Consider the following 14,574-nt stretch of genomic DNA (forward strand, 5'->3'; position numbering starts at 1 on the left):
GCATTCATTTTTAAGTTTAAATGCAACTGGACGTTAGAAAACCACATTGCTTTTACAGCTCGGTGTGGTGTTTTGCCAGCTGCTGCAGCTTTCTGGTGCACCAGTGGTGGGGGGAGGGTGGTGTTTCCATTGTCCTCAGGCCAAGTATCTAAAGACTTAAGCAAGGAAAGCTTGAAAATGGATAACTGCAGCTGACTACAGTATGTCTGGGCCAGCAAGATCTTGCCCGTGGGTAACAAGTAGCTTTCGGTGTCTCTCTCACCCCTCTCAAAATGTTTAGTGTGTACTTTTTCTTTTGGCCTCTGTTTCAAGAATAAAATAATTTTTCAGGTGGGAAACGCAGATAGCAAATCAAATAACATTGGATAACTAGATGAAATGAAACTGAGCATGATATAAAATTAAACATACATATTTCAATATAAAACATTATCAGCCATGATAAGGGCAAAATATTACATTGAATGCAGTATTCTCAATATTTTCCTTTGCTCACAGGTGTGTTCACCAGTCCTTAACATTTTGCTTTCCATCTAAGTAAGAAAACCCTTTTTATTAAATTGTGCACCTTTATCTAACTTCAGAAGCAGATATTGAACTCTTGTTAAAACCTGTACAATCTAATCATATCTTGTACTTCATGTAATATGTATACCTTCATTTGTGTGAAGTGGTTGGATGATTTGTTAATTTCTACCCACAGCAACAATTGAAAACTTCCATGTGGTAGAAGTTCTATCAGATAATGCAATCATTATCTACCAGACTCACAAGGTATGTACTTTTTTTGCTTTTAAGCTACTAGTATCACAGGTAGTGACTGTGGAGAACAAATATCCTAAGTTTCTAGATGGTTTAGGTGCAAGTCATTTTAATTCTTGGGCTTGCATGTTAACGTTTCCAGTAAAGGATATTAACCTTGAGTTCATCCTCAGTGATGAAACTTCAGTTCACAATTGTTAAACATCAACAAGACACTATGGTAGACAAGTCTCCAGGCCCTAATGGGATCTATTCCAGGTTATTGTGAAAGGCAAGCTTTAGTCACGTGCAATGTCTCAGAAGACTAGTGACTAGCAAATGTTGTTCCTTTAGAAAGGGGAATAGGGACAGTCCAGCAAACTATAGGCAGGTGAGCATTCCGTCAGTGGTAGAGAAGCCATTGGAGAGGATTCTTGAAATAGGATTTACTTGCATTTAGAAATTAGGGAGAGTCAACACAGACTCTCACCTTACAACTGATTGAGATTTTTGAGTAGGTTACAAAATTGATTGAGGGCAGAGTATTGGAAGTTATCTACATGGACTTTTGTAAGGCATTTGCCAAGATCCTTCATGGTAGCTTGATTCAGAAGAAAATGGCACATGGGATCCACAGATTCTTGTTAGATACGATTCAAAATTGGCTTGGTCACAGAAGAGAGGATAGTGGTAGAAGAGTTTTGTTCTGATTGGAGGTCTGCGACTAGCTGTGTTCTGCAGTGATCAAAGCTGCGACCTCTTGTTTGTTATGTGTACAAGTGGTTTGAATGAAAAGCTAGGTGGGCTAATTTGAAAGTTTGCTGACAGTGAGAAAATTTGTCAAAGTATTACAGCAGCATATAGATAATGTGGGAAGTCAAATATAAGACGAGTGTATACAGTAAGTGGCAGGATCCTTAAGTGCATTGAGATGTACCCAAGATTCTGCTGCAAGTCCATAGCTCCCTGAACTTGACAACACAAGTAGATAGGGTGGTAAAGGAGGAGTACAACGTGCTTGCCTTAATTGGAGTGTTGAGATTAGAAGAATGGAAATCATGTTGCAGCTGCATAAAGTTCTGGTAGGTTTGATTAGAGTATTGTCTCTAGTTTTGATTGTGCTATTACAGGAAGGATGCTGAAGCTTTGAAGAGGGTCCAGAAAAGCTAATTAAGGTTCAACGTTCATTTTATTGTAAAATTATGGGTGTACAATGTAACTCTAATATTTGCCTTCTCCAGATAGCCATGAAATATACATGAAAAAGTAAAAGAAACAAAACTCGCAGACTCCAGAATCCCCCACCCCCTGCCTGCAGAAAAAGAATAGTGACAATAACAATCCCTGACCTCCTCCTCCCCTGTGGGGGAAAAAACAGCAGCAATAACAATCTCTGACCCCCCCCCAGGAAAAAAACAGCAACAATAATAATCTTTGACCCCTTCCAGCAGAAAAAACAGCAATGATAATAATCCCTGACACCCCCGCCCCCCGGGCAGGATAAAACAGCAATAATAATCGCTGACCCCTTCCAGCAGAGAAAAACAGCAACAATAATAATCTGACCCCCTCCTGCAGGAAAAAAACAGTAACAACAATCTCTGACCCCCCCCCCACAGGAAAAAAAGCAACCATAACAATCTCCAAACCCTCTGCTGCAGAAAAAAAACACAGCAATAGCAATCCCCAGCACCTCCCCTGCAGGAAAAGAAAACAAGGCAACAATAGCGACGCATCCCCCAACCCCTCCCACGCAGAGGGGAAAAAGCAGCGACCAACCCCCTCACTCACAAAAAAGATCAGTGGCAGTAGCATCAAAAGCCCTCCACCCCCCACCCACACACAAAGAACCTACAGATCACCCACCCACCAATTGGGCATACGAAAGAAAATGCCAAAATGTGAAGGCGACCAATATAACGTACAATACAATCACAGAAATCGCAAAACATCGAACAGTCCTTCCATGACTCAGAGCTCGCAGCTGGTCTGAACAGAGTTCTGTGTTGGGAGCGATTGCTGACCTTCTGGCCCTGTTGGGAGCGATCGTTGATCAGGTCGAAATGCTATCGTCCTGACGACAGACCCAGGACACTGCCTCCGTCAGGAGCGCTCACTGACTGGGTCCGAATGCCTTCACCTCAATGCTTAAATCTTCCTTGCCGCTTCGAGATGGAGTCACTTATGACCCTGTGTCCTATCTTTGGTTTCTTCCATGAGTCAGCTTGTGTTCTGGGTCCTTTCCGGGTTCTCAGCTCTGATCTCCATGAGGCAGCTATCTGAACAGAGCACAGCACTGGAGCCTTCGATCAAGATCCAAACTGTGCACCACGGGCACCAACAGTTTCTGCAACACAAACAATACAAAAAGATCAAGCAGCAAGTGTAGAAAAACTGAAGTAATTTAAAAGATTTGCTATCTGGAAGATGTTGCCCAAGGATTCATTGTTTGCTGGAGCCATCTGACTGAAAGTCAAGGATGTGGCCAGGATTAGAGAGTATTACCTATCAGGAGAAGGTGGACGAAACTTGGATTGTTTCCACATTGTGTCTGAGGGGCAACCTGATGAATTATCATAAATGCAGTTGCTATAGATATTTGGAGGTTTTATTTTTCTCCCCAAGGTGGAAATGTCATATTCTAGGGGTCATAGCTTTAAATGAGAGTGGAAAGTTTAAAGGAGATGTGCAGGATAAGTTTTTGACACAGTGGTCAATGCCTGGGCAGACTGCCTGTGGTGGAATTGGAAGCACATACAATATTGTCATTTGGAAAGGCACTATCAGCATGCACGGAATGGAGAGATATGGAGATTGTGCTGGCAGATGGGAGTAAATTTAATTTGACTTCCTGCTTGCCATGGACATAGTAGGTAGAAGGGCCTGTTCCTGAGCTGTATTAATGTTCTATGTAAATAAATATCAATATTATGATGAGGACTTTATGGTTTGACATGCTGATAGATAGTTTTGTTTTCTTTTGTCCAGAGGGTTTGGCCGGCCTCGCAAAGGGATGTACTTTATTTGTCTGCAATTCGAAAGGTTCCAGATACCAATGAGAATGATCCAGATACGTGGCTTGTTTGTAACTTTTCTGTGGAACATGACAATGCACCTGTAAGTGGTTGCTTTCATTTTTAAAAATATTACTATAGTTGAAAATAATAAAACAAATAAAGGAACTTTGTAACCTATAATCTGGTTTGGGTGCTAAGATGGATAAATATTCTAATTTGCTAACTGTCAGCTTAGTCAGTGGCAGACTTCCCACCCTGCAAAAACTCATTTCAGGGAGGTAGCACCATCAATTAGCGGGAGACTCCCGGAACTTCCGGGAGAGGTGGGATGTCTGCAATAGAGTAGCTCCTTAGCAGCTTGCCAGCTAGTTTAAATAACGTTAGCTATGCTAATAAACGAATGACACCCGTTAAACTCACCTCATCATATCCTTTACAGTCTTAACCCACCATGGGCAATAGAAAAGTCACTGTTGCAAACAGTGCAGCGAGCAACACTGTCATTATTTTTGACCCCTATTAGGCAGGGGTACACTTTAGTGTAGTCTTGGTTGAAGTACGTTTTGTATTTTCTCTTTTTGGAACACTCTACCATGGTGGGCGTGCAGGGTCTTGCTCTCTGTCGCTCAAAAGAATCGATTTCCGGGGTATTGTATATAATTTGCGGGCATAGGGAGCCACTATCAACATGCGGGAGACTCCCGGAACTTCCGGGAAAGGTGGGATGTCTGCATTGAAGTAGTTGCTGAATGTACTATTTAGTAACTTGGTTCCGATTTATGCACATTTGAACTTCAATATGGTTATGTGTTTCTACACCTATTTAACAGCAGAATAATAGATGTGTACGTGCCAAAATAAACATTGCCATGATCTGCCAAACACTAGTAAGCCCTCCAGAAGGTAACCAAGCAATCAGTCGAGACAACATTCTGTGCAAGATTACATATGTAGCCAATGGTAAGTTTAATTTCTTTTTAAATCTGAAATTTATAGCTAAATATTCTGTGGAGAGCAGCTGCTTCTACATACCAGACTCTGAAGGTGGAAAATCTCAAAGGGCATTTTGTGTTTCCCTATTAGATCATTTCTCAGTAAACTAATACAGTCAGTCTGTAATAATATAGTCCTAGGGCCATTATGTATCATCTTGGCTGTGATGTACAAAAATTCCATGCACGTAACTCCAGATGAGTTTTTAGGAACCCTCAATCTAACTGCCCATCACATTCTCACTTTTTGTTTTAACCTTTTAAAACATTACGTTAGCCACCTTGATTTTGTTTTTGTCTGTAAACTAGCTTTTAGTATTGTGTGTATGTAGAAACTATCATCTCATTTACTGACCTTTAAATTGAGGAAATACTTTAGTTGGTCCTCCTGGGGTCCAAATACCAGACAGAGCTCCTGTTTCCCACACTAGTCTTCAGGTTCCACGTTCTTATTTTCTTGTGCATCTTGCATTTTTATTCATTCAGCTTCACGGTTTCCTGTTTCTTGGAGGTGGCAATCATCTGCAAGCTTGATTGTCTAATTCTTGGTTCCTTCATTGTGCTCCTGAAGTTGAAAACAATGTAATGTGTTATGGTCCAACACCACTTCTAACAACCCACCAGTCAGAAATCGTAAGACCATGGACCATAAGACATGGGAGCAGAATGAGGCCATTCGGCCCGTTGAGTCTGCTCCACCATTCCATCATGGCTGACCCCGGATCCCCCTCAACCCCATACATCTGCCTTCTTGCCATATCCTTTGATGCCCTGTTGATTAGGAAATGATCAACTTCCACCTTAAATATACCTCCACCACAGTGGCAGAGCATTCCACAAATTCACTACTTTCCAGCTAAAAAAAAATTCCTCCTTGCCTCTGTTCTAAAAGGTCGCCCCTCAATTTTGGGGCTGTACCCTCTAGTTCTGGTTACCCCCGCCATAGGAAACATCCTCTCCACATCCACCCTATCTAGTCCTTTCAATATTCGGTAGGTTTCAATGAGATCCCCCCGCATTCTTCTAAATTCCAGTGAGTACAGGCCCAAAATTGCCAAACACTCCTCATATGTTAACTCCTTTGTTCTTGGAATCATCCTCGTGAACCCTCTGTAGACTCTCCCTAGAGATATGAGGCCCAGAACTGTTGACAATACTCCAAGTGGGGCTGCCTAGTGTCTTATAAAGGCCCAGCATTATCTCCTTGCTTTTATATTCTATTCCCCTTGAAATAAATGCCAATATTGCATTTGCCCTCTTTACCACAGACTCAACCTGTAACTTAACCTTCTGGGAGCCTTGGACTAAAACTCCTAAGTCCCTCTGATGTTTGAACCTTCCCTCCATTTAGATAAAACTCCACATTATTGTTCCTTTTACCAAAATACATTATCATGCATTACCCAATACTATATTCCATCTACCACTTTTTTGCCCATTCTTCCAATTTGTCTAAGTCCTGCTGCAATCGCATTGTTTCCTCAGCACTACCTACCTCTCCACCTATCTTTGTATCATCTGCAAACTTTGTTACAAAACCATCAATTCTATTATCCAAATCATTGACAAACAATGTGAAAAGTAGCAGTCCCAATACTGCCCCCTGAGGAGCACCACTAGTCACTGGCAGCCAACCAGAAAAGACCCCTTTTATTCCCACTTGTTGCCTCCTGCCTGTCAGTCTCTATCCATGCCAATATCTTTCCTGTAAGAGCATAGGATTTTATCTTGTTAAGTAGCCTCATGTGTGGCACCTTATCAAATGCCTTCTGAAAATCCAAATAAGTGACATCCACTGCCTCTCCTTTGTCCACCTTGCTTGTTATTTCCTCGAAGAACTGTAACAGATTTGTCATGCAAGATTTCCCTTTACAGAAACCGTGCTGACTTTGACTTACTTTGTCATTAGTCACCAAGTCACCCTTAATAATAGACTCCAACACTTTCCCAACCACTGGGGTTAGGCTAACTGGCCTATAAATTATTTTCCCTTCCTCCCTTAAAGAGTAGAGTGACGTGCAATCTTCCAGTCCTCCAGCATCATGCCAGAATTAAGTGATTCTTGAAAGATCATGACCAATGTATCTGTTATCTCTTCAGCAATTTTTCTCAGGGCTCTGCAATGTAGACAATCTGGCCCAGGTGACTTTTCCACCTTAAAATCTTTGAGTTTGCCTTGTATTTTTCCCTTTGTAATAGCAATGGCACTTAGTTCTGTCCCTGACACTCATGGACTTCTAGCACACTGCTAGTGTCTTCCATAGTGAAGACAGTTGCAAAATACCCATTAAGTTCATATGCCATTTCTTGGTCCCCCATTACTACCAGCATCATTTTCCAGTGGTCCAATATCACCTCCCTTTACTCTTTATATAACCGGAAATATTTTTGGTATCCTGCTTTATATTATTGGCTAGTTTGCCCACATATTTCATCTTTTCTGTTCTTATAACCTTTTTAGGTGCCTTTTGTTGGATTTTAAAAGTTTCCAAATCATCTAACTTCACACTCACTTTTGCTACCTTATATGCTCTTTCCTTGGCTATTATGCAGTCCTTACCTTCCCTTGTCAGCCACGGTTGCCTACACCTGCCATTTGAGATCATGCCCTTTATCCTTGAACTTCCCAACTAATTACCAACCCACGTTACAACTTTGCATCCAGTATTACTACTTTCCTTCTAACTCATTGGCAAAACCTTATCAAATGTTCTCCATAAAAGTAAACATCAACAATCATGAACATTTCTCTTTTTATTATATTAGTGGCATTTTCCATGCAATTTAACTAGATTTATTTTGATGTAATATGCATTGCTTAAGTCGACACTTTTTAATTAGCACTTATTATCCTTGATAAATTTCCACAATTTTCCAGGGCCAAAGCTGGTTTTTTTGTCATCTGCTTGTTTTCTTAAGTAATAGAGTGACTCTTCTCAATTTTCTAATCGGTTGGTGCAATACCCAATTTTCTAACCTGTTGGTGCAACAAAGTGTTACTGTGTTCAGTCATTATGGAGCACATATGGGGACATGAGCTGTCCAGAGCTTCCACCCAGCAGCAGAATTAATTTATAGTGCTGCACTTGGGAAACTATAGAGTTTTCTAATGAGCCGGAGAATTGGCAGCTATTGGAGTTAGAGCGCTACCAAACCGTTGTCACAAGTGGCACAATCACAATTCAGAGCCTTAATCGTTCATAATTAGCAGAACTACACCATCAAGATACAGGGAAGCGAATGCTGCTCTGAATTAACAATGAGATTAATGGCAGTCACTCAGTGTTTAAGAGTACCTTGCTACTTGACTAAGGATGCTGTGAAGTTCGGGTCATTTTCCAAAGTTTGCTCACGAACAGTATTTTAATGTCTGTCTCCCCAGTAAATGTAATTGAATAATGTGATGTCAGAGAAAACTTCTCACTTGTCCTGCTGCAAGGGTTCAAAATATAATTTCTGTTCTTAGTAAACCCTGGAGGATGGGCCCCAGCTTCAGTACTTCGGGCTGTTGCAAAACGTGAATATCCCAAATTCCTCAAACGTTTCACATCATATGTGCAGGAGAAGACTTCAGGCAAAGACATTCTTTTCTAGTATCCAAGGTACAAAATAGTATTAACCCTTTATTTTTATAGAAGAGTCATTAAAACCGATGCCTAGTGTTTTGTGGATGTATTGTGTGCATTTGAAGGCAAATACTTTGATATCTTGATAGCTGTTTGAGTTTTGAAATTTGAAATTGATATTGCTTGTGTGATTGTTGGGGTGATTGGATTATTTCAGGTACTAACAGAAACACTCTACGTCTTAAAATTAAAAATAGTTCTTGCTGCCTGTTGCTTCTCCATGAATTGTGAATAATCCCATATGGTCAAACTTCCAAGAGGGAAAAGCAAATTACTGCTTCAACCTCTCCTCTTAAGATTTTATTGTAGTGCTGATATAAGTATAATATATTGTCAGTACACAAATTCGAGGCTCTCAGCCTTGTAGTCAAGAAGTAAAATTTGTGCTGAAAACTAGTTTCAGTACTAGCCATTTGTAACACCATGGATACAGTCCTAATCACATTACGTAAATATAGCTGAAGAGATACATTGTCAGTAGGTCCAATTGCTTTGTATCGAAAGGGAAATGAAATATTGTCTGTTTGCTCAGGGAAAAAAATCAGAATAATTCTAATTGTTATGTGCAACAGCAAACATGTATTGATACTAAAACAAATTGTTGGAAATACTCATCAGATCAGGTCGCATCTGCACCAGGCAATGGAGTTAACATTTCAGGTAGTATTGATACTCTCTTTACAGGCTACCTTGAGCTACATTGCAGAGAATAATTAGAGGAGCATTCTTGTAATGAATTTTAAAATGTTGCAGGAAAAATACCTTATTTGCATCGCTTGTTCATGTACATTGGTGTCTAAATGTGGTCCTTCTTTCTTTAGCATTCACCATGGACGTGCTGCTGTTCCAACCATGATGATCAACAAATAGTCATGAAGGTATCTCTGCCGCTCGGGGATTGCGTGACTCCAAACTGGCACGATGGATTTCTAACACAAGGCCAGTCCCAGTTCTCAGCCTGCACCCAGCTGCTATCGGCTGCTACATTGCATTTGTGGCTGACTGTTCAACACTGTCTGTGCTCTGTTGCATTTTGGTACTTCAGTGTGTAATTCATTTCTATGTACTGCTCATACAGCCGTTTACAATTTGACCCAGCGTTTTTTTTACAGAAGCAATCATACTTTGGATCGAAAACAATAGGTTGATGGCTTTAATTGTTTAAAAAGAATAGCATGCTTGTTAATGTAGGCCTGCATAATCATGGCCAAAGTTTCAACTTTCTTTTTGCAGCAAACAGCCTAATTTGTGTTCTTAAATTTACAAATGTTAACCATCTTTGGGGTCTACAGTGGGATGTATTTTCTTTAAGTCTTACTCGTGTGTGATTAATCAGCACACTATAATCACTGACCTCATCACATTCTCTTATTGGTCATTTCTAACACCAGTGTCCTGTTTTTCCCCCTTTGAGACTAATCTCTGTAAAACAGGTTCAGGGCTGACTTTGTCCTTTGACATTTGCCCCTTCTTTCTTACTGTCTCCTATGAAGAACAAGTAGTTTTGATGGAGATTTTGAAAAGCTTTATTTCTGTTTTGTTTACAACTTTCTACTACATTTTTTAGTTTGTATATTTGTTACAAATATTTTTGTGTTGTAATTGAAAGTTCTGAATTCTTTAAGATGATGGTATGGGCTGAAAGAGTACCAGTACTTGAAACATGTCAAACAGGATTTTTTCCATTTTGAAATAGATTAATGTTCTGGTTATTACCAGTGAAGGCATATCGTTAAAGAAGGAGTGACTGTTTTAAGCAATATTTGGTGCAAGAAGGATGTATTTTTGTGAGTAAAGTACGCTGGCTAAATATAGTTGATAGACAAAGCCTGATGCATAAATATTTAATGCACCCATTACAAAAAATGTACATCTTGCTGTTCAGTAATGCTATTGTGCAAAATCATTTCTGAATTGAATTAATTATCTGATCGGCAGATCCAGCCAGCTGTATTTCAAGGATGGCCAGACATGCTCTTCAAATGTTATAGCTATTTGCAATTGATGTGTCTGAAGAATTTTGGTTCCCTGGAAATTCTATGCAGTGAGACCTTTTTTCCCTTCCACTTGATTTCAAAGCTGTACTTGATATGTTTGCAACTGCATGCAGCTTTTGGTTCTCATTGCTGGAATATAGAAATATTTGGTCTTGAGTCATGCACCTATAATATTTCTCTCCTATTTTGCAACTTGGCTTTTTTTTTATATAACATCTAAAGTTTAAATCTACAACAAACTTTTGTATGGTGAACAACTGTTGTTTGTGATCAGCATACAGTGCTTTATTTTTGCAGCATATTACTCAGTACATCGTATCCAAAGCAAAGAGCTATAATTGTGAAAGTGCCTAAATTTGAGGATTGGTTATGTAGTCAGTAGACTGTCCTAATAGATTCTGAAAGCAGTCTATTCCATGATGGGTACTATGTATTGAGAATTGATCTAGAACATTTTATTTAATTGAGCCTGAACTTCCAGGCTTTGACTAAAGGCAATCCAAGTGTTTTTAGCAACTTGCTGATCAGTTCCATCATTCAGCAGACATTTATAATCTCCATGTATTAAATAATCATGTAAATAGCTATAAATCAACAAGAGGAGATGTTTGCTTAACTAAATACAGATGATTCTGTCAACTAGACAAAATAAATCAATCTCTTGCTAGTGTACAAATGAAATAGATTTCCAGATATGGTTCATTTTGCCATTGAGTGAACTTGTAGCTCTTGTTAATCAGGAGCAACATACTATAAAGGGTACTTTGGACTCTTGCTTATTCCAATTCTATTTTAGCTGGCAAAATATATTCTGCTTATTGAAATAATGAAGCTCAATACTAATAATAATTTAGGTGCGACTACACAGAGCCCTTTGCACCAGCTTTTTCCATCCCATACCATGGGCACTCTACCAAGCTGCTAGCTCATTCGATTGCTTACATTGTTTTTTTTTGCATGTACAAATTGATCGCATGATTTTCAAACCAGCGTAATTGTTCTTTTGACCTGGAATAACTACCCTACACAATCTTATGCCAAGTTAATATTCCAAATTGTGTATGAAATAACTGTAATTGGAAGTATAGTGCTGCCATGTAGTACATGTTCAATGGCTGACATTGTCAAATGCTCTCAGAGCTGTTTTTCCTCTCCCTATTCAACCCAAAGGTGTTTTCATTGGGTGGACTACAATAACTGAAGTTGAGCATTGCAGAATCACATACTGTAACCTAAACAATAGACCTGAATAATAATGGTAACACTGGGAGATAAATTGTTGCATAGTATTAATTTAAAATGTTTATTTCAAATAATGGGGTTTACATTTTGGAAAATGTCCTTACACTAGCTAGCTCTGAAACTTCTCTTAAAATAATAATGGTTCAAGCATTAGTGTTGAGTTAAATAAACTGGTCACTGCTGATGAGAGTACCCTTTGTAAACATTTGGCCCATCTTTCTTACAAAATTCATTTCACCTATTTTTAAACTAGAAATATGGGCATTGATGTCAATTGCACAAATGAACCATACACTGGATTTAAAGTAGACAAAGTGTAACAGGTTGCAGAACCTGATGTAGATAAAACCACTGTTAATTTCAGTCGCGCATTAGAATCACATGCATTCAATACAGTTTTTTTCATAGGTTTTCTTGGGAACTTAGGGTTCGGGCAAGAGTACATTTTGATTGAACATCCCAAATGAAAACAGTTATATACCTGACTAACTTATCAGTGGAACTTTAACAACAGGTGACAGGTTTAAAGCCTGCAACTTGATTGATTTAAGCTAACTTTTAATAAATTGGGAAGTTTACGTGTATAGAACTTGATATTGTTAGTCGCATTTGCACTAAGTGTGATATAATTTTGAAATTCTGGTATAAAGTGATTACACTAAAGAGACAGTTGTAAAGTATTGAAACTTTGGAATGTAAAACAGCTCATTTGCAGGTTAAAATATGGACTTCTATTTCAAAATATATTGTGTGTAGAACGTGCTGAGAGAGATTTGTTTTTATGAAAGCTTTATATCCTGATTTAGCTTTGTGTACAATAAAACACTGGTTAATGTCTGTGATACTGAACTGTAAAAGTTTTTTCAATCAGCAATGTGTAAAGATCAGTTTATAAAGTTTAGTTCCTCCATGTTATTACAAATTAAAATCCAGTATTTAAAAAAAAGTGAGAAGTATTAAAATATTATAGAAGATCTTGACTGTGTGTTCTGTTAAAATGTCCTACTTTATTGGTAAAATTGTCACAGAGCTTTAATTATATTCAGTGTTTTGCTGTTTTCTTTAATGCTTCCTCATAGGCAAAGACAAAATTATTATTGGATATTGAGAGTCTGTAGCAATTAAGGCATCAAAAGGTATTGCAAGTGCTTTCCATGAACTTGAAGTACTCTGAAATATAGGGGGAAGAGATTGCAGTTGCTCAGTGCTGGAGGGAAATAAAATCAATATTACGGATTGAGACATCATCTGGAATGATAGATGAAGGGTCTCAACCCAAAAATGCTGCATTTCCCTCCACAGATGCTGCTGGAACTGCTGAGTTCCACCAGTATTATTCCCAGTATCCCTTTAGGCTTATTTGTATTCAGTGGCCAGCAAATAATTTCCGCCTAGAGCTGACTCCATGAGTATAGTGCAGTGAGGCAGCAAGGCCACCCACAACATGGTTTATAGTATGGATAGTGCTTAGTGAAATGATGCTAACAAACACTGGTAATTTCACTGAAATTTCTGTGCAAAACAGCAATACGGCTCCCATCAATTCATTGCCATCACCTCAGGGGGTCTATTTGCATCAAAGATGTCTTGTTCCCACTCTGGATTTGTGGAAGATGAGACCAGTGTGAAATCTACAGGTGGGTAAGAATTGTATGACTTAGTTTGAGGTTGTCCACTTCAGCTTATGTAGGATTCAACATGTTCCCAACCACAAATTCAAGGTTCTCAGTTACAGCCTCATCTTCCATTTGTGGACTGGAGATTTCATCTGGTGTTTCGCGATGTTTTATGAGGCGATATGACTATATCCTTGGCCAGCTGGTGGTGTAGTGGCATCAGCGCCGACTTCAGAGCGAAGGCTCCCGAGTTCGAATCCAGCCGGATCCCTTGCACGCTTTCCATCTGTGCTGGGTTGAATGTCAAGCTAGCAACTCGGCCTCGTCAAAATAAGAAAGCCTGTTTTAAAAGAAACACCTTCATGACAGCGTCCGGATGACTCCACTCGGAGTTAAGGGCTTTCTTCTTCTTCATGACTATATCCTCAGTTCTGTCTACAAGTCGAATTTGTATCTCTTCCAGTGATAAGAGCTCAGAATAGAGTAAACACAAAATAATCTGCAGATGCTGGGGCCAAAGCAACACTCACAACACGCTGGAGGAACTCAGCAGGTCAGGCAGCTGATCATTTCCACGGATGCTGCCTGACTTGCTGAGTTCCTCCAGAGTGTTGTCAGAATAGAATATCATTTTTTGGGAAACAAGCAAAAAGAGACCTGTTCAGAGTAAATAACTGGGAATAACACAGACCCCATTGCTGGAGATCTTGGCCTGGATGAAGATGGTGGCATATTAGTTCTTCACCCAGTGAATATGGATGATCATGCAGACACAACTTTGGTATCTTTCCAGTGTCTTGAAGTACCCACTGTACTGGTCCCATTCTTGGAAACAAAAGGCGGGGGTGGAGTTCCCTCTCACCCTGATTTATATTCTCTGGCACCCTACAGGATAATATTAAGAGATGAGTAGCAGGAGAATCTTTACTTGACTCTTGCATGTCTTGTAACAGTGATCTGGTGACACCACTTACAATAGGAAGGGTGATACATAATGGAGCATATTAAACCCAACAGCTTCAGTGAGAAGAGGTGGATGTGAAGGAGGTTAAACACGTTGTAGATTAATTTTTTTCTGAGGTGACAATTAGGGGAGTAAACGGTCATCGCAGGGCTCCTGTGTGGCATTCCCCTCAGCAGCAAGTATACCCCTTTGGATACTGCTGGGGGGGTGGGGGTGAGGGGATGACCTAGCAAGGCACAGCAGCAGCCAGGCCACTGGCACTCTGGCCAGCTCTGAGGCTCATCAGCGAAGGGTAAAGTCAGAGCAATAGTGATGGAAGAATGGACGGGAGGATCTGTGGCTGAGAAAGTGACACCAGAATGGTGTGTTGCCTCCCTGG

At 39.7% G+C, this 14,574-nt stretch overlaps 1 protein-coding gene across 6 annotated transcripts in view; it reads left to right on the forward strand.

Annotated features, from left to right (window-relative positions):
- The window catches only part of LOC140197637 (ceramide transfer protein), a 130,204-nt gene extending 117,752 nt beyond the window's left edge, over nucleotides 1-12,452 (forward strand). For 4 of the 6 annotated variants that reach the window (XM_072257897.1, XM_072257899.1, XM_072257900.1 and 1 more), the window contains 5 exons: nucleotides 704-774; nucleotides 3,730-3,858; nucleotides 4,589-4,718; nucleotides 8,217-8,352; nucleotides 9,198-12,452. In XM_072257897.1, the coding sequence (XP_072113998.1) occupies nucleotides 704-774; nucleotides 3,730-3,858; nucleotides 4,589-4,718; nucleotides 8,217-8,344 (458 nt within the window). In that variant the 3' untranslated portion in view covers nucleotides 8,345-8,352; nucleotides 9,198-12,452. The remainder of the gene's footprint in view (nucleotides 1-703; nucleotides 775-3,729; nucleotides 3,859-4,588; nucleotides 4,719-8,216; nucleotides 8,353-9,197) is intronic. The other 2 variants (XM_072257898.1, XM_072257902.1) reach the window with 1 other exon arrangement.
- Nucleotides 12,453-14,574: the final 2,122 nt, after the last annotated feature.

Source organism: Mobula birostris, chromosome 5 (genome assembly GCF_030028105.1).
Source record: "Mobula birostris isolate sMobBir1 chromosome 5, sMobBir1.hap1, whole genome shotgun sequence".
Taxonomy (NCBI): domain Eukaryota; kingdom Metazoa; phylum Chordata; class Chondrichthyes; order Myliobatiformes; family Myliobatidae; genus Mobula; species Mobula birostris.